The sequence below is a fragment of the Platalea leucorodia genome, assembly GCF_965183815.1.
Source record: "Platalea leucorodia genome assembly, chromosome: 5".
Taxonomy (NCBI): domain Eukaryota; kingdom Metazoa; phylum Chordata; class Aves; order Pelecaniformes; family Threskiornithidae; genus Platalea; species Platalea leucorodia.
In genome coordinates, this window is record NC_138827.1 from 85,722,514 (window position 1) to 85,744,529 (window position 22,016).

At 41.1% G+C, this 22,016-nt stretch overlaps 1 protein-coding gene across 6 annotated transcripts in view; it reads right to left on the bottom strand.

The window, feature by feature from the left end:
* The window catches only part of SMARCAL1 (SNF2 related chromatin remodeling annealing helicase 1), a 43,059-nt gene that overhangs the window by 7,310 nt on the left and 13,733 nt on the right, over positions 1-22,016 (bottom strand). For all 6 annotated transcript variants that reach the window (XR_014228255.1, XM_082312720.1, XM_082312717.1 and 3 more), the window contains 7 exons: positions 20,614-20,772; positions 18,753-18,818; positions 10,687-10,827; positions 4,862-5,080; positions 3,977-4,047; positions 1,616-1,718; positions 313-495 (listed from right to left, as the gene is read on the bottom strand). Coding sequence is in view for 5 of the 6 variants with exons in the window: in XM_082312720.1 (XP_082168846.1) it covers positions 313-495; positions 1,616-1,718; positions 3,977-4,047; positions 4,862-5,080; positions 10,687-10,827; positions 18,753-18,818; positions 20,614-20,772 (942 nt within the window). In the remaining variant the exon portion in view is untranslated. The remainder of the gene's footprint in view (positions 1-312; positions 496-1,615; positions 1,719-3,976; positions 4,048-4,861; positions 5,081-10,686; positions 10,828-18,752; positions 18,819-20,613; positions 20,773-22,016) is intronic.

A 22,016-nucleotide genomic window follows, 5' to 3' on the forward strand; every position in this document is an offset into this window, starting at 1 on the left:
ATTTTTCAAAATTAGAGGGTGAGCATTGATGATGGACTCTTTCAGGTCTTGGCTGGGCACATTGTTGAGAGCTCTGTCAAGTTAAGAAACAGGAGCATGTTTCCCTTTCACACCATCGTCTCCAGCCAGCAAGCTGTGTAACCAGCCTCACTGGTTCAAGCCCAGGCACCTGGGAGTGCACAGAAAAGTAGCCATCAGCAAAAGAAAGAGAAAAACCCTAGAGAAAGTCTCTTGCCCATTACATCTCCTCCAAAGCTCCAATATTCTGCTCTCCAGGGAGCATCCAACCCCTGTCCCCTCCAGTACGCATACCCCCGGATTCCAGAAGAGCTCTGCAAACACCACCAGGTCCGCAGCAGACAGTGTCAGGCCCATGTTTGCAGCAGTGAGGGACAGGACAGCCACAGCCTGCTTCTCCGAGATCTGGAACTTCTGGCACAGAGACTGCCGCTCGGCTGAAGATGTGGAGCCGTCAATGCGAATGTATTCAACATGCTGTGACAACGCAGAAGAAGATACTGGTTAGAAGCCTTGTGTCCCCTTTCCTGTATCCTACTTCCATGTTTTAGTGGATTCTGTTTCCCTTCCCCATGGCAGAACCAGGAAAGTAAAAAGGCAACAGTTGTATTTTTAAGACTTTTCCTCATCTTTAAGGCAGAGGCACTGTAGCTCAGCACATAATGTACCTCCCCTCTATTCACAATGCATGACTTGCTCCTATATCCATCGCTCTCTCACTGGTCCTGAGCAACAGGAAGAATAGCAACAAGCTGGCAACTCAGGTACAGTGGAAAGGCAACTGGATTAATATGAAGCTGAACATTGTGTGCTGATGTTACAGCTGCTACAACCTCCCCAACCTCCCTAAGTCTTCCCCTGTTTGCGATGGGAGGAGATGGGATCCTACACATCTCAGTTGCCCTGTGGTAGGCTCAGGAGAGGCACAACAAACTTGGGTGATGCAGGGCTGTAACTCTTCAGTGTCCAACTTCCTTGCTCTACTGGGGAATGCTACCACAGGAGCAGCAAAGTCACCACTGCCACTGTGGTTGATAGTTTGGAATATTAACTTAAACCATCCTTCACACTGCCCCAGCATGACCCAGAACTCTTTTGGGGCACCCATGGAAATCTCTCATGAATAATTAGCCAAACACTTTTGAAGTCGGAGAGATGATTAGCAGGTCTATCAAGTCTCCCTACAGTATCCCAGTTCAAAAATGTAAAAGCACCACAGAGATAAGGGAAGGCAGCCATAGCTGGACTTGGGTTGTTACATTGTCCCTCTCTGAGGAAAGCCTGCAGGACAAAGCAGAGATGGCCACGCATGGTAACATTCTTCCAAGAATTCACAAGCTTCAGGGCAGATGATGGAGATTAAAGAACATATTTAACAACAAAAGCCATTCAGCTAATACAAAGTGCATCCTGTGAGTCATTCACACCGACAGCTCAGCTCCCTTGGTGAAGGGTACATTCAGAAGCACAGCAAGTAGAAATTATCTCTGCCACTAACTTTCATAAACTATCTGACCAGCCGTAACTCTGGGGAGCTCTTAAACAGCTTTGAAGCTGGAATAGTGATAAGCTTAAGACAAATCAGTCGACTACTTACTTTCTTCTCCAGCTCTGAAACTATTGCATCCAGCACAATCTTGTGATGAGCAAACACCAGGAATTTATGATTCCCACTTTCCAGTAACTCCAGGATGTATTCTCTACATGAAAAAGGAAAAAAAAAAAAACCACCAAAAAAAAACCCCAAAAACAAAACTCTATAAATTATGTGCTGAGAGAATACAGGCTTTGCTCACAACCAATTTTAAAGATACTGCTCATCTGTACACAGAAACTAGGAAACAGGCTAGCATAAAAAAGTTGCAGTAAAATGCAAGTAGCAGGTCAAGTCTCCTACAGATTAAAAAAGACATTGCAGGAAAATCCACTCACTTTTCTTCACCACAGCTGGACAGCTGCCTACATTTATACTTGTGTATCACTGAGAATCAATTTATTATACCTTACTTGAAACATGACATCCCAGACCAAATCACCTGGAAGTCATCTACACTTATTTGACGATCTCATTCACCCTTCTGTATTTCTAACTTTTGCACAATCACAATACACTAAGATAACCTGTATACAATTATCCTTTCTATGTTTACTTAAGATTGTTTTTATTTTAGAAGAAAAGGCCTCTAAATGCGTGGATCAGAGTATCCTAAAAGTAGCTTTTCTTGCAAGGGTTCACACTGACAATTTACTACAGCTTAACAACCTAAATATATCAGCTATTTCTAGAAATTATCCATATGCATATAGGCTAATGACCAATGAAAGACTCCTTTTAAACGCAGTTAAACAGTGTTAATTAAATGAAAACACCTGGCTTTTGCCACAGACCAACAGGAGAGCTACAGAATCCATTTCTGTGCAGTAACTTGTGATACAATCAGGTCAACTGGAGCCAGAAAAACACCTATAAGCCTAAAATTTGTAACTAAGTACAGCAACAGCCATCAGAACGGATGATGCAAATGTCATCTTTCCTTTGGAATAGCAAAGTTGTTGCAAAGATCAGGAATACTAAGTTCTTTGCTAAATACAACACAGCTTAGGTCAGCAGCAACTGTCAGAAAACACCAAGCGGGATTTCCAGCGCTATATTAAGGTGTATCAGTGCTTTGCAGACAGCTCCCAGGGTTCATGATGTTCAGATCCCAATTATGTGACAATATCATTTAACAAAGAAATCTAGGAGAGAAGTGCGATTGCTGGATTTCAAAGCAAAACAAATACCAAAGTGAACATTCAGTGCAGCAAGCAGATGCCAACACATCACAATTATTTTGTATCTCATTCCCATATTCCATTTAACAAATGGCTAGTCATTTCAATGGAAGCCATGGAAGACACTGTCATCAAGGGTAAGACATGGGAGGTGCTGATGATCATAGGACAGTATCATTAGCTAGATGGTACTGTACCTTAGCAGCTTATAATAAGTGTTATTTTAAATGCTACTAAACTCCAGAAAAAAGTGGACTAGCTCCTACCAGAGAGTCAAGTAAACAGCACTTCATGGTTTTATATTCAGTTCACACTTCCAACTGAAATAAAAGGAAGAAAGTCTTCTAACTGTTCACTAGCATAAAAGGAAGAAACTCTTCTACAGAAATGAGCGCTGAGACTCTGAAGTGCAGTTCTGTGCCAAACAGGCAAATTCTGCAGCAAGGTCTGAGACTGTGAAATCACACAGTGCACATCAGCTGGTCCTTATGTTCAGAGGGCTATGGAAAAGTAAACTGTTTTCATGTTATTAGCATACTACTTATTAAAAAGTCATGTTATATGACCTAAAGCAACTCCTTTACAGTCCCAGCAGAAAGGCTAAGGATGAAAGGGCACAGAAAGTCACAGAAGGAAATTATTCCTAAGGAAGACAGAATTAAAAACACACCTGCGATAGAAAACTTTTGCTACTGAGGTCCCACGTGAGCTCTGTGGAAGAGCCAAGAACTTCAGTAGGGGTGGTGACATCCTTAAAGCATGCTACAACTAAAGCTCAGTCCATCTCATAAGGTTTTGGCTCAGGGTTCCTGCTGCAGCAGGACTGCAGCGTCTGTTTTCTCAAATTCTGTTAATACTTTTAGTTTCATTACTCCCCCCCTCCTTAAACTGAAATAGGGTCTGGACCAGGGAACTTGATCCAAGTCCCAAACACCAAGTAATTTTAGATGGTTCAAATGACAGTTTAGATCCAAATCTGGAATGAAATCAGAAGACTCACTCAGCCTAGGAACTCCAAGAGAAGAAAATGTTTAGTGTGTTGTAATTAAAATCAATTTTTTCTAAGCTGGCTTGAGGCTATGCTTCGTGTCCCTGCACTGTTATCTCTAAGGCACCATTTTCCTGTTCTCAGCGGAAAAACATATTTTACTAGGCAAGAATGAAGCAATGACATGCAGCTTACATGACTGAGTGGATTTTAGCTTCTGCCGTTCTGCTGTAGAAGAGGAGAAGAGCTTCCTTCTCCTGTTGTTTCTGCAGAGAGAAAGATAAATAAATGTGAGTCTCAGAAATGCCTTTTCTCCTTCTTGCTTACAGAACTGGGATGTCTGCTGCTGCCAATAAACACTTTGCTAGGAAAAAAATCAGCCTAAAAATGCACAACAAAAGGGGGCTGGAGGGGGAAGTCTCCTACTCACCACTGGGTATGGCAGATACTCACACACTCTTATTTCTGACACCTCCCCTCCTACCTCCTACTCAACTCCTACAAGTTGGATGACAAGCATGTCACAAATGTAGTTTTGGCTGAGAAAGCATTTCCCTAACTAAAATGGCAAGGAAAAACTCCTAAGTTCTTACAGAACTGTATTAGCAACCTAGAAGCCTAGAACATGTATTTGCCATCCATACCAGAAAAACAAACCAAAAAAGCAAAAATACATTTTTCACATTTTTGTCTACTGCTGTGTTCACAACACAGCTTCAACAAGGCTGCGTTCGTAGGGCAAATGGGATTACAAGGCAAGACAGAAGAGTAAGTACAGAGGCAGGAGGTATGAAAGACAATTAGAAAGGACTCATGAGTGAGGAAAAAAGAGAGAGGAAGTGGTATTTCACACAAAGGGACAAAGTAGACCACATAAATCAAAAGGAAAAAAAGCTGAACTGTTTTGATTGTGTTGTACATTCTGTGCAAACTGTGCCTTCAACAGCCTTCCACTGTGCCTTCACATGAGGTGTGGCTCTGACCTTCCTCGGAACTCAAGGTACTGTTTTTCCACCGATGTTTTTAAATAAAGGTACCTGAAATACCAATGGCTCATAATGAAAATAGTTTCTGACTTACACTTCCATATCCTTTGGCCATCTTCTTTGCTTCAGCTGCCAAGACAGCTTTGGTCTTTGCACTAATGCCTTCAGGAGCCACAACAACCATTTTGCGTTGCTTTGCTGGAAGCTGGGAAAGCACATCTGATTTCAGACGTCGGATCATGATGGACTCTTCCAGCAAAATTTTCAGTTCAGTTAAGTTGGATGATCCAGAGTAGTCCCAACCCCACGGCATCTGGGAAAGATCAAAGCAGTTATCAGCGTCAAACTTACAAGAGACTGACTCTTCTGGTCTGCAGGTGATCCAAGAGCAGAATAAACTTCCAGGGAAACTGGACAAGGCAAGAACTTAATGGCCAGTAGGAAGAGAGATTTGACAAAAATGGCAATAAGATAGAAGTGTACAAACTAATTCACCCAACATGAGGAGGTTACTCACAAACTTCCCTTCTTCCTATCTACAAGTGCTCTGGGAGGTGCAGGGAAGAGGACTGCACAGAACAGTAGGGATCCCTACCACAGCACTGTGCCCTGGTATTCATCCTCACGCAGCAAGGTGTCCCAGCTCTCCACCTGCAGCTTTGGGCAGGCTGACAGAAGTCACTGCAGTTCTGTGCACACACATTTACCTCAGCTTTAAGCAGAGAGAGACACAAAAATCTTCTCTAACTGCATGTGGACAAAAATCCTTAACCTAAAAGCCTTCACAGAGATGCTACACTTGTCTGGCATGCCTAGTAAATGCTAGGTCAAAATTGCCTGCTTTCCACTGTGACCTGTCTCTTGATCTGCTTCCTGACATACTCTGTTTCTGCCACTACCATGTTTGGCTTAAACTCAAGCAAACTATAAATAAATTGTGGCCCAAAATACATCACTCCAAGCATTGATTCTTCAAAGCATCATCACTTCAAAGCTCCTCTGAACAAACCTTTCGTTTACTCCTCCTTGAAGCACTTGCCTCTGAACCTGCCCTATCCTCCAAGATCCTGTGTGCACACAATATATATCTGTTCAATTAATCTCAGCTCATCACTTCTCCTGCTAGTAACCCCAGAGCCTATCATTTGTTCTCTGGGAGAGAACAACTAAGCTGACAAACAGTGGCATCAAATTGGTACATTCCCCAAAAGAAACATCTTTAAACAACTTACTTTTGGACAGGAGACCAATAAGGTTTTTTTATGCTGACTTAAAGGATAAAGAGATACCTTTCTTCTGAAGTTTCACAAATAAGTATATGAAATACAGTTACAGTAATACCAAGAAAACCAAGGTGGTGGTGAGGGGGGCGGAATCTTCCTCACAGCTCTAATTCCAAGTCTTACTGACAGTGTCACCAAAAAAAGCCAAAAATACAACCTCTGGTCTTGGAATAATAACTCAAAGTAACTCCCTATATATGTATACATACACTTTCCTGAACTGCACGTAACGGAGATGTGAGGAGCCTCAGCATCAACCCATTTGATCTGCTGCTCCACTCTCATTGCACCACATTAATTGCTAAAATAGATTTAACCATAAAATCGTATTTCTTTTATTTTCCTTCCACAAGAGAAACCTGCTACAACACAGAACTGGAAGTAAAATAGGAAAAAGCTCCAAAGTATTCTCTGCACCCTCCATCCTCCTGTACAGTGCATGAGACAAAAAAATAAATCATACCGGCCACGAGGTTAGTCACATTACTGACTGTATTAAGGGATGGTGCTTTGACAGAACAGGGATGAGAACATGCTATGAGACAGAAAGAGGAGGAATCAAACAGCTCATAGGCAATTAAGACCTCTCTGATATCTGGAAGCGAGCATTCCTACTTTGGGTTGAGGCATAACAGGACAATCTGCAATTCTACTGCTATGTTGTACTGATGTGAAACATTAACTGACTTCAGATTCTGGCACCTATGGCTACCATTAAAACTCATTTGACTTAATCTACTACATAATTATGGTACCATCTGATTATGTGTAGTTGGTTCATTAAAGCAGGAAACAATTCAAAACCTAGATACAAAGCCAGTTTGGATCCTGTAGAGTTAAAACTTTTGCTCCATCAACAGCCCACTGGTATACAGCTAGAGGTAATAAGTCCACCTGGATCTGAGCCCAGCCCTCAAAAAGCCAACATGGGTATTACTGCTCTGCTTCCCTGAAACCAGGAGTGCAATGCAGGTACTTCCCTCGGGTCTGTGAAAAGCTGGCTCAAGTCTAGCTGGGTTTATTAGCTTTAAGCATGCTGCATGAAAGCTGACAGTGCTGAGCCCCAGTCTTTGTGCCCCCTTTCTGCATTTCTTCAGGCTCTGTGGACCCAGCAGAGCAGACATACAGAACCAAGAAGGACCCACCTGGTGCTGCACCCAGCCTCATAAGTGCTCTGCCCACACGCTCAGTGTGCTGGTAGCTAAGTAGCGGGGATCAACACTGACTAGGCTGCTCAGCAAAACCTGCTAAGGGGCCTGGACACTCTCCTCAGGCTACCTCATTCCACTCATGCAGCCCATGTTTTTCCACTTTCCACTTCTATAACGGGCAAGTGATACATATGTTTTGTGTCCACGTAGCACAATTCATTTCAGAAGAGTAACATCATCATAACTGAAAAAACAAGGCATAGAGCCAATATACTATCTACTGTCACATTAAAAAGCATACACAGGCAGAATCCCTGCAGTATGTTCAGATTACTGTATTTCTTTTACAGTGACTGTTGCTGGAACAATTTGCAAATAAGGAAACATGCTAGTTCTGTGCTGCAGCTAGCTAGTGATAAAAAAGATTTTTTTTTTTTTTTTTGCAATTATTAAAATATAGTTTAGTATATCCTATTGTGGAAAAGAAGAGAGAGAAAGAAGAGGGACACTTATTTTGCCAAAATACACATCTGGCTTTGATCCATAACATTCCAGAACAAATGCATCCAACTGTGATTTTCTTACCAAAGTGTTACAGCATCTTACATGAGTCAGTAAACTTATTACAGTGTTAGCAGAAGCTGCCAAACTCTTACAAATTCAGAGCATGTGCTCAGATAGAAATTATTTAATATTTGCCAACATCACCCAGTTTGAAAAATGAATTCACAGCATGTATTTTGGGAAACAGACTTGAGATATTTTGTAAATAAGCAGGTGACATTTCACTTGCTGCATTTTTAAGAGTACAGATACTGGGAGACTGAACTACAGAATTACAAACTTTTATATCTTTTCTAATCACATCTTCCAGATATTTGCAATTTTCTATCATAAAATATATTATCTTCAAACAGAGAGTTGTCAGGTTTTAGTTTTAAATTGAATAGTTCAGGTTTATCAATTTTGCTTTAATCTTATAATACAAACAGATTTATTATTAATGCAGAAACATTTTTACATAGCACCTTTCATCCTGACAGATCTCCAAAAGCCTTGCAAAACCTCCCTGTTTCTGTGCAATTCCATCCCCGCTTACAATGCTGCCACTTTCAGGACACAAAGAACCTATTTAAGTAATGACAGCAAAAGTACCCCAATAGTTCTTCAGAGAGGATGTAACTCCTAACACCACCTCAGGTTAGAGCTGCAAAAAGGAAGACGAGGAACATACTACAGTCATGAGGTAACAACTACAATAATCAAAACACCTTTTAATTTACTCATAGCTGAGTGGATCTATGGCAACGCAATATTCAGCAGTCACATTTTTTCCTCTAGTACTATCTACATCTTTTCATTTCCAGCAGCCCCACTTCTCTAAATAACCAAATTCTTTCTAGGTTCACTCTATCATTTACTGACATTAACTGTAGCAAAATGTCCCAGGTGAGCACTGAGACCAGTAATGTTCAACTGTCTAGTACAGGCCGGTGGAACAGAGAAACAAAATTGTACTAGAAACACTGCAGAGGTTTTGAAGGGAAGTTGATACAGACTGTGACCTCCATGCTCAGTTTCATTGTAGGTTGAAAACTCATTTACTCAGAATACACTGTTACAACCTGGATCGTGCAAAACAATTTTATTTCTTTTATTCAATTCAACATCTTACCTGAGGTCCATATGCCTCGTAACTGAAGCAACAGCTAGTCACGCAGAACTTTACCCTCAAAGGGTTTATGAAACTCCAAACCTATTTAGACTCACGTTGCAATTCAACTTTCCTTTTTACTGCAGAAAACCAATGAGATTAAACTGCATCTCTTTGTTTCCCTCTAGGAAGCATTCTGGACACTGCTCAGACAGGTATCTTTCAACAAAGATAATGAACCTCAGCAGAAGACGTGGCCCTCTCCCTCCATATGATTCCTACTATGGATGGAGAAATAAGTTTATCCCCTGCCAGGAAAACAGTGCTTTGCTAATATAAATGCTGTCATCTTCCAGAACTCAAGTTCTGCATCTGTGATTCTGCATGCTAAATGGCCTTACTTTAATCAACGGCATCAGCATGTAAGTACCAAAGCCAAAGAATTGATCATTTATCTTGCACATTTGGACATACATAGAACAGTACTACACTACCTATGAAAGTAAAAGCAGGCATTCAGATCTAGGAAAAAGGGGACTTGAGAACTTTATACGAGACTGCAATATGAATCTTCTTGATGGAAACTTGGCATATGTTAACTACCCCAAAAAGAGAAAACAAACACAAAAGCCCTACAAATAGCTATAACTATTTTTATGGCATACACTGATGATGTTCAGTTCTTCTGTATTTCTGAGCATTGAAACGGTCATTTGGTGTTTCCAACCACTCTGCTGAAAGTTATTGCCCAGTCTTACAGAAAATGAGGCACAAGAAGTGAAATGGATTACTTGAGAACAAAGAAGAGCAAGCAAGTTCATGCACTACAGGTCCACGCTCACACTGCCAAGCCATTCTGTGCCATATGCCGACTGCTACATGCTTGTCCTGGAGAAACTGGAGGGCAAGCCAGATTAGAAGGCTCTCGTTCCAAACCAGAACTCAGGGGAACTTTTGTTCCCCTTTTTGTGTCTATGCAACCAACACAGAAGATCCTAGAGCCTCCTTGTACAACAGGCAGCAGCAAGAGCTCTTCTCTTAGCAGTGTGTGTGTTCCAACACATGCAGCAGCCCTAGAGATGGCAAATCCAAGCACAGCTGAGTTGCCCATACGTTGGGAGCAAGGCAGACACCTGCCATCATGGCTGCAAATGCTGGCTTCCTGCAAAGCCAAGATCTTGCAGTGGTTGGACTCAATGACTCTGCTGAAACCACTGCTGAGCAGAGATAAGAGAAGTTAATTAATTTTCAAGATATGCTGAGGACCACATCCATTTCCTGAATTAGAAGAGGGTGGAATACAAAGACGGACTATAAGTTTTCATTTTTCTACTTACCTGGAGGTAGAAAATTCAAAATCCCAAGCAACAGAGGCCTTACTTTGTTAAACTGTCACTAAAGTAGACTAGAAACTGTGTTTTTTTGTTTGTTTTTTTTTTTTAATCAATTAGCCCAAACCTGCAGCTGAAAAAAGACCCCATAGTTACTTTGTCCATTTAAAACCTTCTGGGGGAAAGTTTGTATTACAACAAGCTCATTTCCCCAGCTATGGCTTTTTTTTTTTTTTTAATTAAAAAAAAAAAAAAAAAAAAAGCTTTTTACTTCCTTGGTTTTCAGGGCAGATTTTGACAAGAAACATTACTGTCTTCACGTCTCAGGCCCACCACTGCAGCACCTAGAGCTTCTCAGGTTGAGAGCTTTCAAAATATTACTCTGGAGTGAGACTTTTCTCAAAAAAGACATAACATCAGACAGAAGGAAGGAAAGAAAAAGCCTCCACATTTTGAATAAAATGCAGAGTCACAGTCTGCCACTTCCCGCACTGAAATACCTTCTTGGCACCACAGTAGCGTAGCCCGAAGGAGTGGAACTGCGGGAAGAAGGCTGGCTGGACAGCCGCGATCTGCGTGTAGAGCTCTGCGGGCCGCGACATGGCAGGGGTTCCCGAAAGCAAGATCACTCTCCTGGCAGCCTGGGAAAGCAAAATGGAGCATGATTATCATACAGCTTACAATATAAGTAGAACCTGCATTTCCCCCATCCTGAAAGAAAATCCCAGAGCCATTGTCCAAGCATCCTAAATTGAGGAGTCCTTCACTTTCCACAGATACTTTCAGCCTTCACTGCCTGAAGACACTCAAGGACAGTGCTTAAAACTTCTAGGAAGCAGGACAAACCATATTGTTTCTTATTCACCATCCAAATGCTGTAGGGGAAGGGAATGTCAATTTTTATGACAGTACTTTCTGAATTGCCATTTACCCACTAGAGCGTTGATATCTTATGTCTGGCTCAACATTTCATTTGGCATCAGATGTCACTGGAAAATGACACACCCTTTCAGGTATATCCTCACCTCCGAAATAAATTCTCTTGTAATAAACCTGCCACAGCAAGCCATAAACAGACTGTCTTCCTCACAAAAGCAGAAGAGATCCAGAGAAGTAGGATTTTTTTCTTATTTTTTATTCATTTTTTCTTTTTAAATTCTACTAGGAAGGAAAGAAAGAGGAAGCTGCCTGAAGCAGGACCAGAAGATGCCCACCTGACAGTCATGGTGAGTCCAGGCACAGCTGGCTGGATGCTAGAACATGAGTTAATAAATACAAATCATGTAAGAAGATTGTAAAACGTGGTGTAGGGGAGACAGGAAGGGGGTGGGAAACCTGTATCTAAAGTAGGTGCTCCCAAAAAGTGGGGAAAAAAATTACACTATAGACATAAAAGCCTCCAAGATGCATTTCCACCCTCATACCTCCATTATTGTCTAATTCTATTATTAGATGAGAGCTTGAATTTCTACTGCTGTAAATTCACATATAGTAGTTAAATTACAAATGCCGTGTAATTTCCTGCATGGTTTAATGCAGGTTCATTAAAATAACAAAGAGATTCTTGAGTGACATCTGTACCAACAGCTCATTCACATTTAAATGAAAAAGAAAATTAAATTCTTTTATCGTTTCACTGAGATCTACCAGTCACCCAAATCTATTCAGCTGATTCATCCACTCGCCAACCAAATCTGGTGGAAAAAGAGTTCACAGATCAGCTACCGGAAATTAATTTCAGGACTCTCTATCAGATATTTATATATAGGTTGTAATCAAGGTGGGACTTGCCTTCTCCCTCCATCCCTATTAAACAGATCAGAAGGAAATGTGATCACCATCAAGATCAGACAATTCCCATAAACATTTAAAAAAGCAGGATATTTATTGAACTAAATAAGAGGAGAGGTCAAACCTTCGGACATGTCGGAAGGTGAGAGTTAGTTCGCACAAGACAGAGGTGCCTGTGCTACTCAAAAGAGGAAGAAGTCACAGAGGCCAAAGATATCAGATCCCATGAGGAAACAAAGTGATAGAGTAGAAATTAGGTCAGTATTTAAAATTAAGGTCATAGTGGAGGATAACTGAGCAGAACCTAGACAATATCTGATACCATGCAGAAGCCTTTGAGGAATAAACTGACACCACCCTGAGAAATCTGATGAACCGCAAGACAAGCCAGTCCCAGATGTGCAAGAAACCTCCAAATTAAACTTTTTTCCTCCTGGACTAACAGAAGGCAACTGCTAGGAAAAAGACAACATGGAGGTCATGCAATTGCCAACGGCTCATTTCAAATAACTCTGGATCAAGCTAAAGCAAGAAAAGTTCACTCAAAACAGACCAGGGACATATTAAATGCAACATAAACCCAACTGTGTTGAAAGGTTTTATGCCATTCTCAAGGCTCCTCCTCTTTGGAGGGTGCTCCCCAGAAGCTGCATGTGACGAGGCTGGAACACTAATTCCCCAGTAGTCAAAACCATTAGTCAGGCTCCTTCCCCAATTCCTAAATAGGTATCAAAAGAGAGAACAATGAAATTACAGGTTATTTGAATTCTAAACTTGTCCAGCTGCTGCTTTGCTGGGCACAAGTTAATTTTGAACAGATAGGGTATCTAACCACTGCAAGCACTTACCAAGGGCTGTGATACTTCTTCTATAATTAACCATTTTAAACAAACCAAGAAGTAAAAAACAATGACAAAAAAAAACCCCAAACAACAAAAAACCCAAAGGACACTAGCTCCACAAGGGCTGTGAAGAACTTGAAGAAATTAATTCCAGAAAATTGTGTGGAACATAGGTGGTCTATCTCATTACCCCAAGGGTCCCTTTCAGTTTTAAAATCCATGACAGAAGGAGCCCAAGAGAGAAAAGAAGAAAAAAAAAATCCTAGGAAGACAAGTTTCTAAGTGTTGAAGACTTACTTAAATTCTGGATGAAAGAAATGGCTTTGATTCACATCTCTTTTTCTAGTGGCAACTCATTTTGAATAGACGCCAATAAAGGTTTGCTCCTGCAGAGAAGTCTCTGCTGATCACTGCTTAATTCTTGTTTCCTGCTGAACCTTCTCTGTGCTGTCAAGAATGAGAGCTTACCCTCTTTCTTCGGAGGTTTATAAGAATATGGAACAGCAGCAGAAAGTAAGATTGCAGTGACCAGCAAGGACTTTCTAGCAAAACCAGATCTGTAATCAATTGATACATATTTCTACATAAGAGAACTAACATTAGCTGCTCATTAGCATTTAGGCATGAAGTTTAATCTTCCCCAGAAGCACTCCTCTCTCTCGTGTCCTTCTGACTGTTCTTACAGCTACTTTCCTGTAAGATTGCTTAAGGAAACTCTGACAATGACTTGACTAGTGGAGACCTGTTCTGTAGCCTTCATTTACTAAGCAATGTAAGACAATTGTGGCTTTGTAGTATTACACTTGCACACACAATACACCAGCAAGAATTAATTCCACAGCTGTGACAACATTTAGAAAAGTCACTTTTGAAAGTCAAAGAATAGTTTATGAAATGGTAACTCCTGATGGCACTTACTTTAGAGGTCAAAACACAGCACCCAACTGATTCGAAGGGGAGCAGGTAAGGAGGGGCGGTTATGCCACAAAGAAATAATTGAACATGCAAAGAGCCTCATTAACACACAATGTCTCTGTGTTAAATGAATTTCACAGCATGAGCTCTGCCATATGCTAACAGACTGACATACTTTTTTAAGTAAGTGTGGCTGGTTCTGGCTGTACAATTACTTGTGTCCCCAGTTTTTGCTTACTCTGTCATTTTGAACTGCTTAGCATAAGAACACCTTATCCTGTGAAATGAAAAATCTGAGAGTGGCGATAATATAATAGAGATAATCACCTGATGAAATAGAAGATTTGATAAATGGAAAGGGTTGCAGCTGTTTTGAGGAGACTGTTTCTGTACTTGGGTAAGATACATAGGGCTCTGCATTTCATAAGATGATCCTACAGTGGTTATTCCAAAAAATATAAATGCCTTTCCCTATTCTTAAGTGGTATCTAGATAGAGAATGTGTGTCAAATGGCAACGATCAGCTACAAATGAAACAAATTACACTACCTCCCTATTTCAAGAAGGGAGGGTAATTGGAAGGTAAAAGCAGATCTGAAGATGCAGCCTTGAGGGCCCACAGCTTCTCCAATTTCAAGACAAAGTTCCTTCTCTCAGCAGGTGACAACAAGCAAAGGCTTATTTATCCAATCCATATGGATTTGTAATGCCTAAAGACAGCTGGTATTTATTTCCCACTGGAAAGGGAGATTTTTGTGTTCCCTCCTCACCTTCTACCTTCAGCTTTGACCTATTTCCCTCTATTATTTTTAAGCATGTCTTTATTAAAACAAGCAGAAAGGGTATTAGATTCCAGCCACACAATGTATTTGGACTTCCATAATAGAAACAAAGACCTTTAACCCTGCAAACATCAGGACGTGCATCATGCTATTAACCTGAACAGCAGCTCAATAGGAGCAATCACATTAGTAATATTACCCAAATGTTGTGGAACAAAGCCCACCGGGAGCACAACAGGAATAAGACCATTTCATGCCACTGGAATCTTTGATTAGATACTACTTTTTATTTCTCAGTTTCTGACGCAGTTCTTCACTAAAAACTTACTGTCATGCTTCCAAAAAACTTATCCACGTTCCATTGGGACCTTCCTCAGTTTCCACTGCCTTGCAATACCCCATGCATTTACAGAAGAACAAAGACCATGCAGCATTTTGGCTGGTCAAAGGACGTAGAATCCTTTTCACTCTGGTCCCCAAGAGATCTCACCACAGATCAGTGAAAAACTTATGTTCTGTTGTTTCTTCTTCATCTACACCCCCGGGGCTTTGCTGTTTTATGGATATTGGTAGCATGTATACTCCCTCTCCTACGTTCATGTCTCTGGGCCAGTCTAATCTTGGAAGGAAAAAACAAAATGCTTACAAAAGGCATAACACCATGACACTTTCTGCCTCTGAGAGAGGCAGATGCAGGGCAGAGGCAAAGGGAACAACGAGTACTGTCAGTATGCCCAGGAGAATTTAGTCCCAATCATGAGACTAAGGAAAACAGCAAGGTGACAAGTAGGTCCTACTACTGATTGCCATAGCTCTGGATTAGAGGCAGGGACGAGCCAGGCCTGACAATGGTGATTCAGCCAAAGCCCAACAGTATGAGGCTATTCTCACTTTGATGTGCACAGAAACAAGACAAAAGGACCACTTTGAACAAAGGAACTTCTAGCCTCTTGAGTACCATAAGAGATGCTGAAGGTGGGGACAGATCTCATGCAGCTGCTGGCACAGACTGGCCAGTGTGAAAGCTGGCTGAGCTTGAAAGCACGATTTTTACCACATGCCAAAACATCAAAGGACTGTTTTCTACTACGGCTTTCAATCCATCCACCTCCATAATTTTGCAAGGATGCACACAGACTGTGTACAAACTCTGCCACCTGGTTCCACGTAGGCGGATGAAGCATTCTCCCCCAGGTACAAGTCTGCACACCCACAAGTTTGCACATCCACTGGAATGTGAAGCGAATAAGAAATCTGGCCTAAACATTTTGCTGCTGCTACTTCAGCTCACCCTATCTTACTGTTTACGTAATTATAAGTTCCTCTCAAAGTTTTTTCCAATAACAATAACTTGGGCACAACATGTCTATATACTTACTCCAAACTAATGGCAACCTGGGGCAAGCTAGCAGGTAGTAAGCATGGTCATTGCATATATCCAGCCATTATAAAAGTGCACTAAAAAGTCTTTCTTGGTCACACTTCCCACTGTCCTAAGCAAAACTTCCCTAAATCTCTGTCAGGGCAGCAGCTAAATATGTCACAAAAGACAATGAATACTGCACACACACAGAGTTTGTGGGGTTTTTTAATATTAAAAAAATGTCTAGAAGTTCCCAACTGACAAACTTAGGCCACATGTTTAATACATGGTTCTGCTTGATAATTCCATACCACACCTGCTCCGCAATATATACAAGAGAGCAGGAAAAGATGAATTATTACTGAGCGGCTAAAAATACCACTTCACTTTGAAAAACGGTCAATGTCAGATATTAAAAGTAAAAGAAGGCTTTAAATGCTGTAACCATGGGTTAAATATTTCAGAGGTGGAGATTCAGCTTGGCTGTCTAACAAGGCAGATTTGAAATTAATATCCAAGGTAAGTCATCTTTATTATGAATGTATTGATTTAATCTGATTATTGTGCTGTTCTGTCTAAACACTTAAAACAATTTTTATATTTTACTTATTATTCAAATGGAGAAGTCACAGGAGCAGATTCTATCAAGATAAAAAGAATCCATTAAGTATGGATAGAAGCGACAGAAACATTTCAGGCTCAGAAACATTTTTAACTTAGATCTGTCCAGTGTCATTATGGACTCATAAATCTTTGTAGCATGTAAGGACAAAGGATCACATTTCTTAGGTGCTTTTTCTTCTCTTCTGTCCCCAAAAGTCAGTTCAAGGCTAAGCTTTCATGCTTTAGGATGTTGGGAACCTCGTAGGAAATATGGGAATCTCACAAAGTTTAAAGTAGTACAATGCTAACAACAGTTAGAAGTAGCAATGCCTAGAAGGTAGACAAGGCACGAGTTGGCTCCAGGGGCTCTGGTTACAGCACTGGCATGGCTTCACACTGTGAATTTAAGGTTGGGACTGAGGTGCTAGAAGCAGTGTACCTATCAAGGGCTCACCTATGGACACAGCTTTTTTGGTGTCTTCTAAGAGCCCCAGTACTGTTCTAATCCTTTTAACATAAAGAAGGCAAGAGCACGAATATTTTCCTCAGCAGCACATTTATCAGTGCCTCTTATTCAATAATCTCAAAGCATCATGTAAAATACTGAAAATAATCCCATTTTTACCCTGTTGACTATTTACTGTAAAGATGACACAGTACAGTTGTTAAATCCAGTATTCAAGTGATGAAAACTCCTCATACTTTGGCAGTTCTTTCGTATACGAAAGCATTGCTGTGATGCGTTGTGCCAGCAGTGAACACAGCATCACTCACTAGTAGTTGAGGACAAAGCTGCCAAAGGGGCTAGGTTTAGAGCAAAACACCTGTGTTGGAAAGCAAGGAGGGCAGAAAAGTGGCTATTACAGCAAATACTCACTTCAGAAGTTATAGACAGCAAGCAGAGAATAAAATTTGCCTGAACATCTAACACAAAATATCTGGTACTGTATGCTGTTTGCAGGTGAGATAATGCATGATATGAACATGAAACTCTTAATGCTTTCAGAATACTGAAATTCAGTTTCAGAAGCACCAGTTCTCAATTCTCTAAGACCAATGATGTGACAGCCTAAAACTGTAAATTCTCAATAAGTTCATACAGGCAATTAACCTCCACTTAACAGCTACCATCTTTCACTCTAATATCTTGTAGGCTGCAAATAATTTTGACAAGCTGATCCGTATAAAGCTACAGTAGGAAAGGATGAGACCGCTTTTCAAGCACTTTGCAATGAGGTAAATTTGTTATTTTCCACCATTTTCAGACATACACCCTAATTATTGTACTTCAAACTGCTCATAAAATTGGACCTCCTACTTAGTTTCCAAACAGTAAAAGCCTGAAGTGATTTGAAAGGCAAGAGAAGACAAGAGTCAGGCCTTTAAAGAGAACAATGAAGTTATTCAAGGACAACCACCTTCAGCTTACCATTAAAAATCCTGCATATAAAAGTTGGTTGCTATAAAGCCATCACAGATCGAATCTTCTCTTTATACACACTTGCTGATAATTGCTGAAGAGGAACTGCATTTACCTTGTTCTAATGTATAGACTCTGCAGTGTCTAGAAACTACTCGTTAACTTTAATCTGCTAGAGGCTACCAGGGAGAGTTTGATCCTTTGCTCCCAGGACAACAGGCAGACATTGAAATTGACATTTGTCCTGCTATCGCATACTTGAATATCGTCTCCCTTCTGTGGGCCACTTGTCTTGCTAACCTCACATTCTGCCATTTCCTACTAATTCTGTACATTTAACCAGCCGGAGCGATCCTGAACTCCAGACACACAAATACATTAGAAGCTTGCAGTTACAAAGCAGAGCCCAAAACCAAAGCCAAGAAAGGGATCTAGGTAATGCCATTTTGATATACAGCAGTGATTTGTGTGCCAAGAAGTAACTGATAATGATTATTTCCATAAAACAAGCTACACTAACACTACTATATCCTTCCTATGCTCCCTGAATACATTCAGTAAGTTGTGACATTCCCTTTTTCCCGTCACCATAAAACTCATCAGTGTCAGTACCACAACTAGATCAAGGGAGCTTCTGAAGTTCGTTTGTTAGGTCTTACTATCTAACATTTGTATGGAAACAAGTGTCTAAGCCAGAGACAAATTCTGCTCTTGGATCTACAATGTTACCTGGATTTCCACTTGCACAACAACAGAATTCAGCTGCTGGCTCCTAAACCTGGTAAATGGAGCAACACTGCTTTGGGAGCCTGACCTTAGCTGCTGGAGGTTTGGCACCCAGTGTACACACCTTGAGCAGAGGCATGGCAGCTCGGCATCGTGCAGTTTTTATGTTCCTTAGGAAATGGGATTCATCCTGAAACAAAACAAGCATGAAAGTGAAGACAGTTCTGATCCATAGTCCAACTGCAGGCTACAGAACAAATTCCCAGTATTCTCAGCTATCTAATATTACAAGCCTATCATCCCAGAGGATATTTCAAGCACTTGGATAGTCACATCAAATTCTAAATGAAAAGACAGCATGGAGAGTAGCAGACTTCCTACATTCAAACCCACAGCTGCAAGCAAATGGAACAGAAATCAAAACTTAAAGTCATGAATCTCAAATGACCGCAAACAAGTGAGCAGAGGGGGCTGGAGAGGGAAGGACAAAGAGGAACATTATTTCCACCACTGATACTCATTTGCCCCTATGTGTCCTTTAAATGCAGCAAACATAGGAGGCCTATACAGTGCCACTTCCCTAAATAAGGGGTTAATGAAAACAATAAGGAAAAAAAGAAATCTAATTAGGATCCAACTGCTCTGCTGATAGGGCTCACCAGGCAGATAATAGCCTCCTACTTGAGACATCACCCCCAAACAGGCTTCATTTCTACTGCTGTAGCAAGGCAGAACTTAGACACAAGAAGTAATCAGCACCCTCCAAGGGTACACTCTCATCTTTCCACGTGTGGATGAGCAAGCAACCATGCATGCAAAGACAATACAACTGCTTAGCCTCTCAGGCACAGCCTTCTCCCTCCTGATTAACAAATAAGCTACATTAATGTTCCCAGCCATCAAAAGAAGATTGGAAGAAAAAGCAGGGAAGCTCAGCACTCAATAGGGCTACTCTCATCTGTAAAAACATATACAGGGTCCGAATTTGAACATATAAACACACAGAAGGAACATCTGCCAGCTCAGGGCTGGTAAAAGGTTCTAGGGCAGTAGCCCCAGAGCCCAAGTCCCTTTACTCCAAGCACCAGCACACAAAAGTAACAACCTGCACTTCCACCCTGACAGAATGTCTTGTCAGAGAGGGGGCAGGGGAAAAAAATAAAAATGGAAAAAAAAAAAAAAAGAAATCAATACCCCCATGAGTAGTTTGGTCTCCAAAGAACTCCATCTATTCCCACATTCCCATCTGACACTGAGAAACAAAAAGATTATTATGTTCCAATTGTCATGATCTTAGGGACAGGTGCATATGTGTGCTGAACACTAGATTGAGAACATCAAACAAAGCTACATAGACACTTTTGGTCTCTATTGATCCAAGCTGGATTTGAAACACTGGGTGTTTTGAATTTTTAGTAACTGAAATCTAGAAAAATGCCTTTCACCACAGCTCTGTAAAAGGTTAAAAATGGATTTCAAAGTAATTTACAACAGAAATGATACAAGTGATCAAAGAAGGCTTAATGCAGATTGTCAGTGGAACACAAGCAAAGGGAGATTTTTTGATGCTTTACCTACATACTTGGTATTGAGAGGTTATCTGGTTTACTGGATAAACACTAATACCACCCTGAAGTCCAATCCCCTTAAAAAAGATACAATTCCAAGACTACCGTATTGACACACCACATTAAACACCTTGCTCTCCAGCAGAGGACATACTTAAAACCAATGAAATCAGAGAGGCACCATAACCAGTAAAAGAGAAAACACAGCCTCAGGAATCAAAAAGGAATTAAACTCTACTAGTTATCTTAAAAGGTTTCAGAGAAACCTGCTTCTGCTCTTGAAGAGAGCTAAGATCACAGTCAGAATTACAAGACAGTTTCAGTCCTAAATAAGTCCCACTTCACACTGCTGTACAACACAAAGGTTACCCCATTTGCAGCATACAATTAACTTCAAAATTTTAGTGTACCACTTACAATAATAACTACTTGAAAAGTGCTCTTAAGCTGCTTGTCCATCTTGCTGAGGAGGTCAAAGCTGATGATGTTGATCAAGCTTGCTGTTAGGTTGTCTTTGCCAGTCACTATGACATTGGTGCTACCTGGACTCAACGATGGAAGCCACCTGTGAAATGCCTGGAGGAAGAGGAAAGCAATTAATTGCATTCTGGTGCTTATGTCCTCTGTTGAGATCCCAAAGCACTTCACAGAGCATCCTCATGAATGCTTAGAACATGGAGCCACCCCACCTGCCATTAGACATCAGCTGGGAGCACAGTAAGGGTAAGCAGCCTTCCCAAGGCAACAACCCTAGTTATGGAAAGATCAAGAACAGAACTCAAGCTATAAGGCTAAATCTGCCTTCCACAGCTAGGAAGGCTCAAACGTGCTCTATTCTTGCTTCTTACAGAAAAAAAAAAATCTGATCTGTAGTAGAAATGTGCATAACCTCCTGACAATGTTACCTGCTATGCTCAGAGCCAGAGAACTCAGTAACCACTACTGACAGGGAAATTTAGTTTTCCCACTCAACAGAAACCCTCAGGCTGTGAAACACAGAATTCTAAGCAGTAAACATCTCTCACTATAGCAATGTTTACTCCACAGTAAGGATGAAGTCGGACTCATCCAGATCAACAAAAACTCTTCCACTACCTCTCCTTCTTAAAAAGTCTACCAAAAAAACCCCAAACAAACAAACAAAATGAAAAGATCAAGTTGACAACACACCAGCTGCTCTATGACAGCAGCTGAAATACATGTGGTGATAGTCATTCAAATCAACCTCTTGAAATGCTCCACACACCAGAGCAAAATATCCTCCCCCAAATCCATCTGTTAGCTACTGAGCACCCACCATTTCCCTTGTAATTGTGTCCCCAATGACACCAACCTCTTTGCAACATTTGAGTTCTGCTGATGTTGCTCTGCAGAGAATTGGCTGAGGCTTTAGCAATCAGGATCTGGTCCCTACGGAAATGTATCCAAGGAGTGGTGATGGGAAATGGCATCTCTGCCACTAGGCCCTTCACTTGTGGAAATTCCCCAAGCCTCATTCCTCTCCCCTGTTCAGCAACCACACGTAGCAGCCAGAGGAGTCAAATGTGAGCTTCTCACATTTCTCAGTATGCGAGAAACTAACAATTAACTATCCTTCACCACTTATGGTAAGCACCACAACCAAAATTGGCCAACATGCAGGCAAGTTTAGATCCCAACCAAAAAATACGTGGCTGATGCTAAGCCAAAACTTAGACAAAGGCGGCAGCAGTGGGAAAGTATCTGGAAGCTCCTAGGTGTACTGCCCTCTCCTTTTATAAAGGGCACGTGACTAATTCACACTGTAAAAGCAATCCTATGCTGCTCACACGATGCTGACC